The 18,534-nt window shown below is 40.6% G+C and overlaps 1 protein-coding gene across 9 annotated transcripts in view; it reads left to right on the top strand.

Moving 5' to 3' along the window:
- Positions 1–5,978: 5,978 nt before the first annotated feature.
- The window catches only part of LOC112140039 (pleckstrin homology domain-containing family A member 5), an 85,587-nt gene continuing 73,031 nt past the window's right edge, over positions 5,979–18,534 (top strand). For all 9 annotated transcript variants that reach the window (XM_024262942.2, XM_024262949.2, XM_024262947.2 and 6 more), the window contains exons 1-3: positions 5,979–6,118; positions 6,226–6,302; positions 6,694–6,751. In XM_024262942.2, coding sequence (XP_024118710.1) covers positions 6,027–6,118; positions 6,226–6,302; positions 6,694–6,751 — 227 coding nt within the window. In that variant the 5' untranslated portion in view covers positions 5,979–6,026. The remainder of the gene's footprint in view (positions 6,119–6,225; positions 6,303–6,693; positions 6,752–18,534) is intronic.

Raw genomic sequence — 18,534 nt, 5'->3', positions numbered from 1 at the left:
AGTTATGTTAAAAAGTTATGGTTTTAAAGTTTTAAAAATTGGTATTCTCCTAACTTTTTTTCACTATTTTGGCATTTACTAGGATTTTTAGGCTATTTTTGAGTTTTGCTAATATTTACACTCTAGCTATTTAGGGTAATTCATACTTTTTTAGAGTTTTTAAGGCTCTTTTGAAACTTAACTAATTTTTCAGCTACATGTTAGCTGTTTTGGCTAACCTAAATATTTTATTTATTTATTTATTTATTTAGGCTGTTTTGGAGTTCAGCTAATATTTCGGATACATGCTAGCTGTTTTGGCAAATTTAGACTTTTTTCCAGTTTTTTAGGCTATTTTGAAGTTTAACTATTTTTTCAGCTACATTTTAGCTGATTTGGCTAACCTAAGTTTTTATTTTTAGGTTTGTGGTTTTTAGGTTTTTTAGGTTAAGCTAATTTGGCATCTAGCTAATATTTTAGCTCGCTATTATTAGCTTTAGCGTTTCCAGCTATTAGCTTCAGTATTTTTAGGTATTACTTTTAGCATCTTCAGCTATCAGCACTAGAATCTTCAGCGGCCAAATTCATCTTACAGCATTCACACTAGCATTATCACAGGTAATGCTATATCTAGTTCATAATTATGTTAAAAAGTTACTGTTTAAAAGTTTTGACAATTTAGTTTCAGAGTGTTCAATAAATTAATTAATTTTGGCCCCTTGTGCTACTGAGTTCGAGGCCCCTGCCTCCTGCAGGTCTGGATCTTTTCTCCTCTTTTTTCAGCTGATCAGAGCAAGTTTTCAAACCTAATCCGAAAACTCGGGTCCGTCTGAGATGTTTGACAGAGAACATCCTGCTCAACTTCGAGGCCGGTCTTCAAACACTCTTCTGAGTCAGCTGAGTGTATCTCTTCATCCAGCCCTTTTCTTCTAGTCTCTGGCTGCAGATATATTTCAGCCTCATCTTCCAGCTCTTTCACTAGGATTTCCTTCATTTTGGTGCAGAGAGGTCACCTGGAGGTGGAGAGTATCCAGTTCTGCTAAAATCATCCCTCTATTCTCTCTCTGCCTGTAGCTCTTTGGAAAGTTTTTCCTCGCTGACAGTAAAAAGCCACTTTCAGCTCCTCATAATCCCTGTGCGGATCTTTTTTCTCCTTTTGCTTTAAAGTACGCTGCAACATGGAAGCTATTTTAGCTCTATCCAGAGTCCCTTTCTTCGTCCTGGTTAGTAAGATTCTTCTGTTATGCCAGAGTCTCCTTGGTTTGCTCTAATTCTTCATTAAGGTTTGCTGCTCCGCTGTTTTCTGTTTGAATCTGGATCTCCAGATACAAACAGGGTTGGGAGGCATGTTCCCCTGTGGAGTTCTGTTCCCTATACTACCTTCTGTAAAGAGATCCTAGTGCTTGAGGAGCCATGGTGGTAGATCCAATTATTTATTGATGGCAACATTTTGTTTTGTTTTTTTCAAAAAATGAACACAGTCTGGATGTTTAATTAAGTATAAGTAAGAAAATTTGTGGAAATGTTTAAAGGTTACACCACTTTACCAAACATCTTGGATGAAGAGCTGATCTGACTAAAGGCGAGTCTAAATCAGTCAACTAGGGGCGTGTATCTTTCCCTCTCACACGATTCGATACATCACAGATTCAAATAACTGTTTGGCAATATGATACAGTCCAATTCTTTTACCAAAAATCTAGATATTTCTTATTCATATGACATTTAAAGCTATAAATAATGCAGAGAGAATTTTATTGAGGCATTGACTTGGAAGTTTTTGCATCACATATACATAAAAAGACAAAAAAGCAGAAACTGCAGTTTGCCAGAAGTCGATTATTCACTTCTTGGTTGATTTTATACCTTTTAACCAACATAATCTTGTTCATATCTGTGGTTTTCACACGATACTGCAGTTGCTCGATCAACTTTCGATACGTATCTATTTTTTTTTTTTTTACAAATAACCGATACTGCTGTGGATTCATCAAACAAATAAATTAAATTCAGTTTCATCTTTCCAGCACAGTTCTATTAGGAAGAATAATATCTATTTAGAGTAATATCCATTTTTCAATACGTATCTAATATCTTTTACATCCGTATACATGAAAGTGTCTCATTCTCAGTAATAAAGTACAATAAATTGCTAAAATCTGAATAATTTGTAAATGTTGTTTTATTCTAATTTATGTGATTGATTGTTGTTGCATAGAGTTTAGGCTATGATCTAACTTAATGTGGAAAACAGGAGACAAAAATAACATAAATCCAAATTAAAAAACAGATTATTGTATTTTTTCTGCTTTTTTCCGAGTGTTTTAAAGTTGAGAAGCTTTGAACCCTTTAACACCAGAGCTCCAGTCTTTGTGTTCTTGATTAACTGTAACTATTCAACCGTTAACACGATCAACATAATTCCAGCGGATCGCGCCGCTTTTCTCCTTCAGAATCTACTGGAATTACGTTGATTGTATTAACAGTTGAAAAGTTATAGTATGTTAAAGTTTTTGTGTTTAAGTGTTACCATCCTCTTAATTCAATTCGATTCAATTCAGTTTTGAGTTTTCACATTTAGACACATTTGTTTAGAAATACGTTAATAATCTACTATCCATCCATCCATTTTCTTGTCCGCTTCTTCCCTTTCGGGGTCGCGGGGGTGCCGGAGCCTATCCCAGCTACTGAAGGGCGAAGGCGGGGTACACCCTGGACAGGTCACCAGTCTGTCGCAGGATAATCTACTATATGTTTTGAATATATTTACATTAATCTGATCCAGTTCACATACTGCAAATATATCAGTGAAATAATGAGATTGTTAATATAATAGAGTGTTTCATGGATTCTCTAAAGGAGAAAATGTTCACATTGTTCTGCATCTCCTGGAGGGCGTTTCAGTTTGGCCACCAGGTGGCGATCGTGCTGTAGCATTACACCTTATTCCAGAAGAAGAAAGTACGAGAAAAAAAATACGTTATAGACCAAAAATAGTTACTGTAAAAATATTTCCTTAAAAGAGGCTGTAAATTTAATACCTGTGAGTTTATAAAGATGTTAATTTAATCAGTAATGTATGTTTATATCGACCTAGCGTTAGCATTAGCCGTCCTATGGGAAGTTCCATTAAAGGTTATAATCAAGCTAGCGGTCTTTAGCTTTGTGTGCTAAATCAATTTGTATTATTATGAATCGATTATTGATCTGTTGAGATTAAATCAATTCAAATGGATACATCGATTTAATCAACCCAGCCCTGCTGCCAGCTCCGCCCTCAGGCTAACACACACACACATACTTTCTCAACAAAAACTTTTAACTTTATAAGCACAAAAGTAAGTTGTAAAAGTTCAGATGTTGTTTGTTTTCATTGGTGAAACGCAGACGGCTTAAGGTTGATGTCATGAAATGGGTGGCACCCACAAGGAGTGAAAGGCGGAGCCTCATAGAACAAGTCATCTTACTTCTCTTCCAGGTGGGAAAAGAGTTCATGTGGAAAACTCCTATTTCATACATGATTTGTTCTTTCGTGAGCCAAAGGTAATCTATTATTATAAAGTTCCTTTAAAAAACCCTACAGCTCATGATGGCGAACATTTCCTTCAACAGGCTGGAATCACAGACGTCTTCAAGCCTCCAGCCTGGAAAGAGTCAGTGGATCCTGAGGATTCTCGTCATGTGATGCACATCTTTACCATTCCTCTACATTTGTACGAATCAGTAACTTCTAAACACAGGAGTCAGTCTCCACCTTCAGACTGAACATAAATGTGATTTGACCTCATCTTTAAAGAAATGAATGAATGAAAAGAACACGACTTCATTTACAGATGTCAGCACAGATGTGTGAGTGCTTTACAAATGCTTCCCGCCACCTCTTGGTGGCAGCGCTGAGTCAAAAGTTGTTCCAGAGGTTAGCGCATGACAGTCAGACCCTCCCATTGTCTAAAGTTTTGAACAAGAACTTCAAAGATATGACATAAAACAGCCATTTAGCAATATAATGAAATAGCTGTTATTTGCTGTACAGCAAAGTCACAATTTAATCCATTTTTATGAACAACATTAACATAGTCGACATATGACAGTTTATGTGTGTGGGCAGCTCAGGAATACCTCACTCGTGAATCAGAACTCGGTTAAGTCTCAAGCTGAAACAGGAAAAAAAGATGACAGATTACACACTAAAAACAGAAAAATAACCAGAGTTCGGTTGTTTTTAAACGGCTCCACGATTAAAAAAGGACTCTTTTTGTCTGAGTTATTTTAAGTCATGAACAGAACATACAAAGACATAAATTGGGTTCAAATAAAAACCCTAAAATAAGTATTCTCCAAAAAGTAACCCTAGATTATCTTCTAATATGAATGGTGTGGTGTAAGAATAGGTGGAATATTTTACCACTATTTCCATATTTCTGTATTTTTCTTCTTTGTCTTTCAAACTATTTAATCTGAATGAATTATATTAAAAATTCAAATGAATGTTTTATTTCCCCTGTAATTCTGGAGTCTCCCCATAGATGGCGCACTACAATACACTGACTTTTGCATGTGCAGGAAGGGGTTTACATTTACGTGGTGTGTGAAAATGTGTTTTTCTGACATTTATGTGTGTTTTCGGAGTCCGAAAGTCATTTTTCTGATTATTCCAACATCTCACAAACACTGCGGTTTTCTGATTTTTTTAAAAAGTTTTTTACACCTAATGAGGACAGCAACTCATTGGTGCAAATTGCACCAAAACAAAACAAAAACCAGTTTTGAAATTAAAAACTCCAAAATACTCTGTTTTAAATATCTGTAGATTAGTTCTAAAATTAAAATGAAAGTGTATTATTGTCCAGATTTCAGATTTCCTCAAAGGGATTTTTTGCGTCTGCGGTTCTCTTTCTGCGCATGATATTGCTGCTTGAAAATGTTCACCTTTGACCTCTACTCTATCCAATAACTTCATTGTGAATCATCAGTTTTATTCCTCTGTAGTTTCTCTGCATGAACCAGCTCAGTGGGCTTGTGGTAGAACAGGGGTGTCAAACTCAATCGCACAAAATCCAAAACACACCTTAGGTCGCGGGCCGAACAGGATAAACATTTAATGAACACTGTAAAACTATCTTTTAAAGAAATGTAACTTTTTTAACACAATTATAAACTAGATATATAGCATTACCTGTGATAATACTAGTGTGAATGCTGTTAGCTGAACTTGGCCAAGGTGCTAGCTGAAATCACTGAAGCTAATAGCTGAAAATGCTGAAGCTGATAGCCAGCAAATAATAGCTAAATGCCAAATTAGCTTAAAAAACTGAAAAAAGCCTAAATAAGCAGAAAAGCTAGTGTGTAAATATTAGCTCAAGTCCAAAGCAGCCTAAAAACTCAAAAAAGCTTATATTAGTCAAAAGCGACAGCATGTAGCTGAATATTATCTAAACTCCAAAACACAAAAAAATAAAACAGGCTAAATTAGCCAAAAAAGCTAGCATGTAGCTGAAAAATGAGCTAAACTCCAAAATAGCCCGAAAGATCTTCCTTTTTTGGGGCATAATTATGAATGATAAAAAGGCAGGAATATTATTACAGAAGGAATCAAAAATAAACCTTAAATAATTTTCAGTATTTTACTCTCTGTAAAAATATATTGTGTCAAAATGATGCAAGAGTAGATTACATCGGGCCATTAATAACAATAACATATAATTACTCGGAGGGCCGGATCCGGCCCCCGGGCCTTGACTTTGACAGATGTGCTTTAAGTTATTTTGATCATTTATTTTTCTGTAATAAAACAATGATGCACAGGAAATAAATCGTTTATTTAAGCGCATCTGTGTTTTTTCTTTTGGTCAAATGATTATGAACATTTTCTGTCCGAATAAACTTTGTTGTTGGACCAGAACATTTGGTGGTTCTGCTGGACGGAGGTCGTTGTTGTTCGGTCTCCTCCTCTGTGCGCGTCCCCGCCTCTCCGAAGCGCGACTATGCTGGTGTGCACGCTACGGAGAGGCGGGGGCGCGCACTCCTGTCTGTAGTTAGAGACAGACATGGCGGCGGATCCTCAGCCGGACTGGCTCTCCTGCCTTCCCTCCTGTTGGACTTTTGGGGTGACACGGGACGGACGCATCTTCTTCATCAAGTACATATCACCCGCGCACGCTCTGCGGCGGGCACGCGGCGCTCGGGTGGCCGCTGCCCCCCCTCCACCCGTCCTCTCTCACCTTCTTGTGTTTTCTTCACCAACAGCGAAGACGCGAAGAGCACGAGCTGGCTGCACCCCGTGACCGGGGAGGCGGTGGTCACGGGCCACAGGAGCACCCCGGGTAAGACGGTTTGGGTTTTTTTTCCTCTGGTGAGAAACCAGCGCGCGCTCGCGCAGCGTTCTCTCTGCGGCAGAGAGCCCCCTCCGCCCCAACTGACCCCCGCGCGCCGCGGTACCCCACCTCCACCTGGACACTCCTCCACCAACTTACTAAGTTCCGTCACAGACGCGCCTCGCCGGATCATCTGATCCGCGCGGGTTGCTGCAAGGCAGCTTCCACGCGCGCGCGCTCGGCAGCAGCAGCAGAGGGCTCGCGCTGTTTAATTTCTGGGGGGAGGGGGCCCAATATGCTGGGGGGTGCCAATCAGGCTGCAGCGCTGTGGACTATGTGTGCGCGTGCACGCGTCAAGAGTTCCTCGTTCTCATGATGACCCCCCCCCCTGTTCCCACAGATCTGCCAACAGGATGGGAGGAAGGATACACCTTCGAGGGGGCGCGCTGCTTCATCAAGTGAGTTTTGTTGTGTGTTTGTCGGGGGGTGGGGGTGGAGTTATGTCTTGCAGAGGATGCTGGGAATCTGTTCCGAATGTGCACCCACAGTTCTCGTACAGGGTCACGTGCAGAGATTTGTTGGAGGTGTTTTGGTTGAAAGTCTCTGGTTTGTCAGAGTGTCTGCATGTTTGTATCACATCTGGATATAGACAAAACTATTCAATCTGATGAGACCTCGCAGTCAGCTCTGCTAGAGCAGCACCTTTGAGTAAGAACAACACCTATGTGGTAGAGCGACACCTGTGTGGTAGAGGGACACCTGTGTGGTAGAGCGACACCTGTGTGGTAGAGGGACACCTGTGTGTTAGAGCAGCACCTTTGAGTAAGAAGAACACCTGTGAGTAAGAACACCTGTGTGGTAGAGTGACACCTGTGTCAGAGTAGTACACGTGTGTTAGTATGAAGCTCTGCATTAGAGCAGTGTTTTTCAACCTTTTTTGAGCCAAGGCACACTTTTTCCATGAAAAAAATCCTGCGGCACACTAGCATCCAAAAAGGTAAAAAAAAAAAAATTCTGTATTGATGTACAGTCCCTCCACAATCTAGTGTACATTTTTTATACAAGTGGGAAGCATCATTAATCGATTTGCTCAAGTTAAATGTATATCTGTCAAAACAGTCTAAATTTATTATCATTAAAGAATGATTAAAAAAAATCTTTAAAAAAATACTTATAAAGAATCAGTTTTTATTAATGTTTTTTTCCCTCTTTTTTTAAATACTTCCAAAACTATCAGACAAAGTTAAAACAACGTTCTTTTCTTATTTCCCTCCACAATAGTGATGAGAATTATGGCACAAAATTCAGTTCTTTTGCATTTGTTTTCCTAAAACAGTGGCTCTTTTGACTACCAAATGGCTTTTTAGGTTGTTGTTTGCTTTGTTTGATTCATTATAAACTACTAGATAAGATTATGCACAAAAGCCATGATGTAAACATGTTTTTATTCATATAAAGTGTAAATTATGTATATGCTGTTATTTATCCCTTACAGATGGAATGTACAAAATTAATGGTAAAAGAACTATTAACTATTCAGTTTTTAACTCTACGCATTTTAAGCTTTTTTTCTTTTTAAACACATTTGAAGTGAACAACACAAACCTCTGCAACCACAACCCAAATAGAAATTAAATTGTGCAAAAACCACTAAATCAAGACTTTTATTCACATTGACATTAAGAAAGACAAAAGAGTTTCAGCTTTGAGGAAGTCATCTGCTTTCTTCTCTCAGTGATGATCTGCTCTGTTTTAGAGAAGATTCTCTCAGTTCTCAGGTGTCTGGACAGGTTGATTGTGGAGCCATAAATATATATAGGATATATATACATATATAATATTCCCTGCAGACTCTGTTCCTTCATACTATCAAAAAAAGTCAAATGATTCCAGTTTTTTCTTCTTTACCTTTTATTTTCTTTACATTTTGTGTTGATGTTTTCTCTCTATCTCTCTCCCTATTTGGCTCTTGCGCTGCTGAACGTGTAAGCCCCTCCCCCTCCACCCAGCGCTCAGCGCGCGCACTTAACCCAATGCATCATGGGGGCTGTAGTGCATATACTCACGCAGATGCCGGCATACTGACGTTTCTGAGCTTCATTCTTTTGTTCACTTTTTAAACTGTCTGACGTCGGATCCCGCTGAAAGCTGCGCCGCTAAACACGAGCTTTAGCTGTTATTTTAGTTGGAACTGAGAGACTTTATGAGCCGAATCAGAACAAGGAAGTGAGAACGTTAATCACTTCTGATTGGTCAGATTGATGACACGTGACCAAGCCTCCAACAATGATTGGCGGAGAGAGTTGAAGGAGGCGAGACTTTTGTAAAAGCTGAGTTTGCGGCTAGTTTTGCGGCTGTATTGCGGTAACATCATTCTAATTAAATAGTAATTTATAGAATCAAGGAAATATTTATTTAACCGTCTTGCATATTCAAAATTATCCAGGATTAAATCAGGGCCGTTTGGATTAACGCTGAGCTGATAGTGATGGTAAATGTTTTAGATATGTGAAAATGGGTTATTTCCCGCGGCACACCAGACCATCTCTCACGGCACACTAGTGTGCCGCGGCACACTGGTTGAAAAACACTGCATTAGAGCAACCTCTGCATTGAAGCAATTTCCGTATAGCAACACCTGTGTGTCAGAGCAACACCACTGCCTCAGAGCAACACCTGTGTGGTGAGCAAAACCTACAGTATGTGGTAGAGCGACACCTGTGTGGTAGACAACACCTGTGTCTCAGAACAACACCTGTGTGGTAGAGCAACATCTGTGTGCTAGAGCAACACCTGTGTGCTAGAGCAACACCACTGTCTCAGAGCAACACCTGTGTGGTAGAGCAAAACCTACAGTATGTAGTAGAGCGACACCTGTGTGGTAGAGCAACACCACTGTCTCAGAGCGACACCTGTGTGGTAGAGCAACACCACTGTCTCAGAGCGACACCTGTGTGGTAGAGCAACACCTGTGTGGTAGAGCAACACCTGTGTGTCCGAGCAACACCACTGTCTCAGAGCGACACCTGTGTGGTAGAGCAACACCTGTGTGTCCGAGCAACACCACTGTCTCAGAGCAACACCTGTGTGGTGAGCAAAACCTACAGTATGTGGTAGAGCAACATCTGTGTGGTAGAGCAACATCTGTGTGGTGAGCAACATCTGTGTGGTAGAGCAACACCTACAGTATGTGGTAGAGCAACACCTGTGTCTCAGAGCCCCTTTTCATTTTTTCTGTTTGTTGCTGTGCAGTTAGATCATTTGAAGAGAGTGATAGGCTCCAGCAGCGTTCTTTTTATTCATCTTTTCGATGAGCAGACTTTCCTCCAGTCACAGTCGGCATACTTTTTGGTTTAGGAGTCCTATGCTACGTTCACACCGCGCTCGGAAAATGTGCGTTCAGGGACCACTCCTAATGGTAGACGTGCGTTTCAAGCATTCACATGTCGCTTGTCAAGTTTATGAGTCAGTTTTCAGACTGCAGCAGCTGAATGTGCGTTGTAGGTTAAACTTTGACCAGTCAGAGACTCAGATTTGGTAGTGACATATGGGTAGCATTTTTTTCAACTCGTGGAAGGACCAAGTATTTGAAAATTAATCATGAAGGAGAAATAATAATTGCAGCCTGTGCCTGGATGGAAGTATATTACACCAAGTCTTTCATATATTGGAATACAGCTGTGAAAGAAAAGCCCTGGTTCACCAGATTTTTTCACCACCTCCACATTTTGGATCAAGCCTCTCCCAATCGCCTACATGTGGTAGTGTGGGGTAGCGACAGTCCAGTGTGAACACCGTATGCGTTCAAGAACCTCATGTTCAGTGCGTTCTTGGACACGCATGACGTGTTTGTAGAATCAGACTGCTTTGTTGATGGTGTTGTCCTCTTCAGCCCATGACATCAGTTTGCAGCTGGGATGAGAGTCATCTCCTCTATGTTGACTGTCTAGCCAAAAAAAGATGAAATCTGAAGAACTCCGTCTGAGAACTCTTGAACAGGTTTGGACATTTAGCTAGAACCCTAGCTGAATGATTTCCTAATCAGGTGTTAAAGAGAAGTCCAACCAAGAAGAGCTCAACAAGTGCTTGAGTTACAAAAAGACACCAACCCCACAGCAGTTGATGTAGACCAGAAGTCCTTTGAGCTTTTAGAGCACATGTGTCAAAGTCAAGGCCCGGGGGCCGGATCTGGTCTTCCGGATCATATTATTTTATTGTTATCAATGGCCCGATGTTATCCTGCACTCATTTTTAACTTGTATAATTTTGACAAAATATATTCTTATGGAGAGTAAAATATTGAAAGTTATTTAAGGTTTAAGTTGATTTATTCTTGATTAATATTCCTGACTTTTTATTATTCAGAATTATGTTAAAAAGTTACAGTTTTAAAGTTTTAAAAATAATCATTTAGCAGAATGGCAATTTAGCTTTTTGGACTATTTTGGCACTTACAAATTTTTTTTGGCTATTTTGGAGTTTAGCTAATATTTCAGCTACATGCTAGCTGTTTTAGCTAATTTAGGCTTTAAAAAAAAAGATTTTTAGGCTGTTTTGGAGTTTAGCAGAAATTCCAGCTATATGCTAGCTATAATGGCTAATTTAGACTTTTCTTAATAGCTTTTTTGGCTGTTTTGGAGTTTAGCAAATATTTTAGCAACATTCTAGCTGTTTTAGCTAGTTTAGGCTTTTCTTTATTTTTTGGGCTAATTTGACATTTAGTTATTTTTTTCAGCTACATGCTGGCTGTTTTTAGCTAACCATTTTGTTTTAGATTTTTAGGCTAATTTGGCATTTAGCTAATATTTTAGCTTGCTAGCAGCTTCAGTGATTTCAGCTATTCAGCGTTTTCAGCTTCAGAGTTTTTAGCTCTCAACTTCAGCATCTTCAGCTATCAATTTCAGCATCTTCAGCAGCCAAATTCAGCTTACAGCATTCACACTAGCAGGTAATGCTGTATATCTTGTTCATAATTATGTTAAAAAGTAACGATTTTAAAAATTTGTGTTCATTAAATGTTTATCCTGCTCGGCCCATGACCTAAGGGATGTTTTTGGATTTTGTGCCGCTTGTGCGATTGAGTTTGACATCCAGCGCTACCTGACCGATTATTTGAATCAGGTGTGTCCAGAAAATCAAAGGGTGTGTGGGTGGCCAACATGCGGTAATGTGACCGGCTGTTCCTAACCGCGGTAGCAGAGGCAGGTCATGATCATTGGTGGTGGGCGTGTCACTGTGGGACCGCTCTGCAGCCACACATCATTTTGTCACAGCAAGTTCCAGAGTGAAAAGGTCTGAGTCCCTCGGTGAGCAGACGCTCTGTCAAAACAAAGATGTGTAACGTCTTCTGCAGTCCACACTGACAAACACACCAACGGAGGGTTTCTCAGTGCAAGTGTCTGCTGTCGTGAAAGTTCAGCTCTCTGGTGTGACTCACTGGCTCAACAGGCTCTGCTTGTTTCTGTGTGTGTGTGTTTGTGCGTGTTTGAGATGCAGTTTTTAGCGTTTTAAGCTAACAGTGCACATTTGCATTCATATACATGCTGTGGTCGGTCTCATTCTGCTGCTGCCTGCTGTGTCTGTGGCCATTTTGGGAGCAGAATGTGACACATATAAGAGGCTAATATTGGCTCTCCATAAATAACCTCTGCTCATTGGTATGCGTGCGTTGCTTTGTGCACGACATGTGCGTTTCGCTGGTGTTTGGAGGAGTGTGTGGCCTGGGGCAGGTGAGGCCTACAGCTGCACATGCTCAGTAGCGGCACAGGCTGCAGATCAGTGTGCTTCTGAAGGACTCGCACCACATATTTGGAACGGTGCACTCATGATGGAGTTTCATATGGATCACTCCTTGGAGGCCGTCTGAGGATTGATAACTCTGTAGAGCACATGTGTCAAAGTCAAGGCCCAGGGGCCGGATGTGGCCCCCCGGGTAAATATATCGGATCCTTTTATTTCATTGTTATTAATGACCCGATGTTATCTTGAGCTTATTTCTAACTTGTATAATTTTTACATTTTATGGAGAATATTGAAAGCTATTTAAGGTTTAAGTTGATTTATTCTGGAATAATATTCCTGCCCTTTTATTATTTATAATTATGGTAAAAAGTTACAGTTTTAAAGTTTTAAAAATGGGCTGTTTGGACTATTTTGGCATTTACTAAGATTTTTTAGGCTATCTTGGAGTTAGGCTAATATTTTAGCTACATGCTAGCTGTTTTTGACTAATTTAGTTTCTTGTTTTTTAAGGCTATTTTGGATTTTAGCTAATATGTCAGCTACATGCCAGCTGTTTTGGCTAATTTAGGTTTTTTTTTGTAGTTTTTTCAGGCTTTTTTCTCAGTACAAGGTAGTGCACGTGACCATCCCATTCATTAACACCAATAATTATAATAATAATAGATTAGATTTATTTGCGCTTTTCCAGACACTCAAAGCGCTTACATTGTGTATCCATTATTCATTCACTCCTCATTCATAGTTGGTGACGGTAAGCTACTACTGTAGCCACAGCTGCCTTGGAGCAGGCTTACAGAGGCGTGGCCTACAGCCCCTCTAACCATCACCGGAACATTCAGAGCAACACCTGTGGAACATTGTGTCTGCAGGACTGTTAACAGATCACGAGTGGTTGTGTGTGGGGGGTCTTAAAGGAGCCCAGCCACCGTTGGAGACTGACTTCTAAAGTAATAAACATCCGTTAGACCTGGTGGATATAAGAAACCGGTGTCAATAAGCGATAAGACACAATTGGATGATATGCGATATATAAAGTGAACCACTAGCTTCACAGAGAAAGTGTGTGTTTGTGTCCGAGGGTGGAGCTGGCAGCAGAGGCTCTTTATGGAAGGGGCTGTTCCCCACTTTGTGACATCACAATGTGAGAGGTTTTCGTGGGTTGGGAGGGACTTGGGCTAATGTGGTACGCATTACTCAGAAATGTGTGATTGGGGTTGTTTAAAGTGCGGAATGAACATTATGAAACACTTAAAAGCTCAAAAAGTAGATTTTGAATGGCACAAACCTTTTAAAAAAGAATGTAAAAGTATTGATCCTTATCTATCCATAATTGATGTCACTGTATCCTGAGTTCAGTCATGAGGCTGATTGGAGGATGAACCACCTGGTTGGCTGGGCACTTCCTGTTCCGGTCTGCAGTCCATCCCAGGATTCTCCTATTTTTGGTCTTGTCAGACATAGACTAGGTTCTGTTTAGGGCTGGGTATCACCAATGATTTCCAGAATTGATTTGATTCGATTGAACCGAGCCTGGATTGATTCGATTCCGATTTTTTTTCCATCCTCTTAATTTAATTAGATTCAATTCAGTTTTGAGTTTACACATTTAGACACATTTGTTTAGAAATATATGAATAATCTTTATATCTTCTGATGATATTCATACTAATCTGATACAGTTCACATACTTTAAAACGTATCAGTGAAATTATGAGATTGTTAATACCATACAGTGTTACATGGATTCTCAAACAGAGAAGCTCCAACAATTGTTCTGCTTCTCCTGGAGAGAGTTTCCGTTTGGCCACTAGGTGGCGTTTGCGCTATATTATTACATCTTATTCCAGAAGAAGAAGAGTTTGGAAAATTAATGCCTGTGACTTTATAAACCTGTTCATTTAGTCAGCAATATATGTTTTGGTCGGCCGACCGTTAGCATTAGCCATCCTATGGGAAATCCCATTATACGTTAGCATCAAGCTATCAGAGTTTAGCATTATGCGTTTGATTGATTTCCACTTTTATGGATTGATTATTGAACTATTAAGCTTAGATTAATTTAGATAGATTTTATCAACCCAGTCCTAATTCTATTTGAATTCGTTAGTTTTTCACCAACTGGGATGTTTTCGAGGACGATGTCGTAAATACAAAAAGTCACTAACCCTCATGTCTGGGATGAAGGTAAACAAGAGCAGCTCTGTTCACAGGTTTCAGCCACTTGACCTGAGGGAATAACCAAGCTTTCTAACAGGTTGATCTTACAAACTTTTTGATCACCTCTCAAAGAACTCAATCAAATCCAGTGTCTCCAAACACCTAATTCCTTTGGAGGCCACTTCCAGCCCAAGTTAGAGTGTCAGGTAAAGGTGAGAACTGTTATTTTTGCTGACAGCGGTTGGACTGTTGCTCGGCCTGTTCTCACGTCGCCACCGTGAACACTAACATCATTTCCTCGGATACTTTGAATTCCTCACAAATGCCTGCTGGGTCTCTTCCATCTCGACGTCTCAGCCTGAGGGACGGTGCTTTACCATGACCCCGCGTCAGCCAATCGCCTCACGGGACAAGACCTGCTCGGCCAAACTTGCGCCTCGTCCTAAAGTTTCCATCTGGACAGTTACATCATTATGTCTCGTAATGGATCACACATTTTTGTCATTTTTTATTACCAAGTTTTCAGACACATGGACACCTTTTTTACATAACGAGGTTTAGAGTTGGGTGTCAGATTAGGAGAGGAGTCCAATGGGCAACTTTCATCTCAGCTACTCTGCATGGATAATCTCTGATGTGTGAAAGTGATGGAATGGTCATAACGGCTGGTTTTTACTCCGCCCACTGCAACGATGTTCCAAAAACGGGCAAATGGGCGGGCCAAAGCAAAAAATTCTTCAGTCTGTCCACTTTCCAAAATACAAAGCACCCTAATCAAATTTGAGTCTACTGCCTCTTTTGACGTGCGTTAAATTTAAAGCTCAATACTTGTCCAAAAATGTGTTAATGAACTAGATGCTCCCATTGCTTGTAGAGAAGCTGTCATTTAGCCTCATCACTACATGACGGAGGCTTTGACTCTGTATCTCGTTAATACAAGGAAGATACGGATGATATTGAGAGGTTAAGTTATTTATTTTAAAGAGCTCCACAAAAGCATCTATAATCACGTCTCCATGTCTGGGTTTTTCAGTCTTTTTCATTTTCTTACGGCGATGGTTACCTTCTATCCTACAGGAGCTGCATCTGAATGACTGTTTTTAGCTGCTCTTCTGTGTTTTTGTAACCCAGTTTGATGGCTTGCTGTCCCGCATTAGTCCAAGGAGAGAAAAATAAAAACAAAAGTAATATCATGTATATATATATATATATATATATATATATATATATATATATATATATATATATATATATATATCAATCATATATAACGTATGTTTGCACATTTGTATATATAACATACACTATATACTGTATATACATATTCATTCATTCATCTACGGTCCGCTTTGTCCCTTTCGGGGTCGTGGGGGTGCCGGAGCCTAATCTGGCTGCTGATGGGCGAAGGCGGGGTTCACCCTGGACAAGTCGGCAGTCTGTCTCAGGGCCTCAGTCACACACATACACTCTCACATTCACACCTAGGAGCAATTTAGAATCACCAATTCACCTATTAAGCATGTTTTTGGACGGTGGGAGGAAGCCGGAGTCCCCGGTGAAAACCTGCGCATGCACAGGGAGAACATGAAAATTGATATATATATATATATATATATATATATATACATATTTTAGTCAGAGCTTTGACTTCTGTTTCTAGCACAGGGTTGTCCAAAGTCAGTCCTCGAGGGCCGGTGTCCTACTAGTTTTCCAACCCCAATCTACCAACCAGGTAATCAGCAGCATATAAGGCAGGATTTCTGGAAAACCAGCAGGAGACCGGCCCTGGAGCACTAACTTTGGACACCCCTGTTCTAGCATTTTTTTATTGACAGTTTGGTGAAACTCTTTCCTTATTTAGTCCCACCCAGTTGCCCATGTGCAGAAACATTGATGAGGAACACATACACAGTAGGGATATAGGAAAAAAGAATCGATTTGCTGATATATCGCAATATTTCATTTGGCGATACTTGTATAGATTTAAAATGCTGAAAAGAAAATATTTAATTACTCATTTATGAGCGTCTTTCAGCATCTTGTTTTTGTTTTCCGCCTAAACCCCCGAAGACTAGTTAGCCCACTAAGCCTCTTTGAGCAGCTCACCAAAGTAGTGAAAAATGTCCTGGTACAGCTTTAGGATGTATCGTGATACATATTGTGAGACACGTATCGCGATACATATCATATTGCAAGACTCTTGCCAATAAACACCCCTAATACATATGGCTGTTCTCTGACTGAAGTTCTCATGGTAGAGGTGTCGGATCCCCATAGTTCAGAGGTCTCATCGACAGCATACTCTTCATCATAACATGCTGGAGATTCATGTCTTTTAGGCTGTTTGAGATGGTAAATTCTGCTGCAGTTTCATTGCCCTTGTGCTCTTACAGTTGCCATAGCAACAAATGTTGGGAGGAGTCGTGAATGTTTTTTTTTCATAACAGAGGTGTGTGTTCCTGCGTCAGTAAGAAGTCTTCCTTGGAGTTCCTGCTGCAGAACCCGAGAAACCCAGGAGAACCTCAATGTTACCCACAACCACACATCTGGCACATCGTGATTTTTTGTTTTGTTTTTCAGTCTTGCAAGTTTACAGCTCTTCAGCATTGACATTGAGTCTGCTGTGAGAGATGAAGAAGACATCCTAACAGCCAGTTTATGGGATGTGCAGGATCACTGCTGCCCCGCGGACTTTAGGGTGAAGTGATCTGTAATCCGCCTGCCTGAGCCAGTTCAGGCAAAATGAAGAATAAGACAGATAATGAATGGTGAATTAACCAGCTGGCATTCACAACCCCCCCAGTACAGTGTTTGTGTGATCTTTTCTTCTTGAGCCCACAAACTTTGCTTTGTTCTGCGCAGCAGTTTGCAGGTGGATGAACAGGCGTGTCGTTTCTGTCCTTTAGGTTTTGCACAGACATGTTGGCTCGCTAATATCCCCTTAGTCAGCTGATGGATGCTCTTTCTGGTTTGGGCGGTTTCGCTCCGTCTCGGAGCCAAACGCCGTGACGTCACTGTTTTTTGAAAAGGCAGCTTTAGTCTCAGTCTGGAGGATATTCGGAGATCGAAGACACCCTCAGTCCTTCCCAACCAACGCTGTCAGCGGAGATCAAACGTCCACGGATTTGATCAGCAGATGTCCGCCATGTTTAAGGGATTATTTGACACTCAGAACAGTCATTTGTAAACTCTTTGTTGATTGTCTGTTTCTGAAACATGGCAAAGGTAAACATAGGCACCACGCTTCCCCACAAAAGCACCAGATCAAAGTCATGGTAACGTGTTTATGTCAAAGCTGGAACTCGGGTCAGACTTGGATTTCATGCAAAACCAGACAAAAAAATGCAGACATTGTTCTTGTCAACCCAAAAGGTCCTTTTCTTCGATCTGTTGTTCCTACTCTCTGCCTCAGAGAGTAGGGTTACGGTAACTGTTGTTGTTGGATCTGACAACTATTTCTGGGATCAGAGTTAGTTCCCGCTGGAGATGGACGGGCCCCATTATCTGTCACATCCTTGTGTCTCTCGTGTGCGGATCATCACAATCCTCCCAGCAAGACTGGGCTCTCCTTTTTGTTTGAGCCTGCGACCAGCAGTCTGGATGCAATCACAGTGGGCTGGGTGTCGTTTTCTCCTCAGCTCAGGCTTTACACTGGATCGTCCTGATAAGAGTAATCATGTGTGTTTGTGTAATGTTTATTCGGTGGTTGTTTCTTCTGGGACTCGGCCTCCTTTAGGGGTCTGTAGATGGGTGGGACTGTTTTGGATGCATTTCCTCAGGGTTTCCGTCTCTATCACCAGTGGACTGCCCAGTGAAGCAACTCCTCGTATGTTACGTGCTCTCACATACCAGTGAGAAGTTGTGTGTTTGGGTCTTTGTCAGATTTGCATTCCGTGGAGGGAGAGGGTTCATGGGAGGGTTGTAAATACTGCGGTTTGAGCGTGATAAGCTCTCTGAAGCTGCTGTGTTTACATGGGTGGAACTATTCTGGTATCTGTCCAATGAAATCTCTCTGAGGTTGTAGACCGTTATACAGTCTGTGAGATTTTCATGGACTCGCCCACTCACTCACAGTCAGATCTTGCAACAGCTCCTGTCAAAACAATATCTGTGAATCTATAGATCGGGTTCTGTCATCTCCACCTCCAATCAGAGCTAAAACAAGACAGCAGGTGTCCAGCAGACCCCCAAAAAACAGAATAAAGACAAAACCTTTGGGTGATAGTCCCCAACCCACAAACTGGTTCCAATACATGTTACAGTTGGTACCAGGCTCCAGAGAAAGAAAAATAAATGATTTTTTTTTTCATTTTATTTCTTATCTGATTCTAATATATATATA

This window comes from Oryzias melastigma, unplaced genomic scaffold, assembly GCF_002922805.2.
Source record: "Oryzias melastigma strain HK-1 unplaced genomic scaffold, ASM292280v2 sc00293, whole genome shotgun sequence".
Taxonomy (NCBI): Eukaryota; Metazoa; Chordata; class Actinopteri; order Beloniformes; family Adrianichthyidae; genus Oryzias; species Oryzias melastigma.
This window is presented reverse-complemented; position numbering and strand designations above follow the sequence as displayed.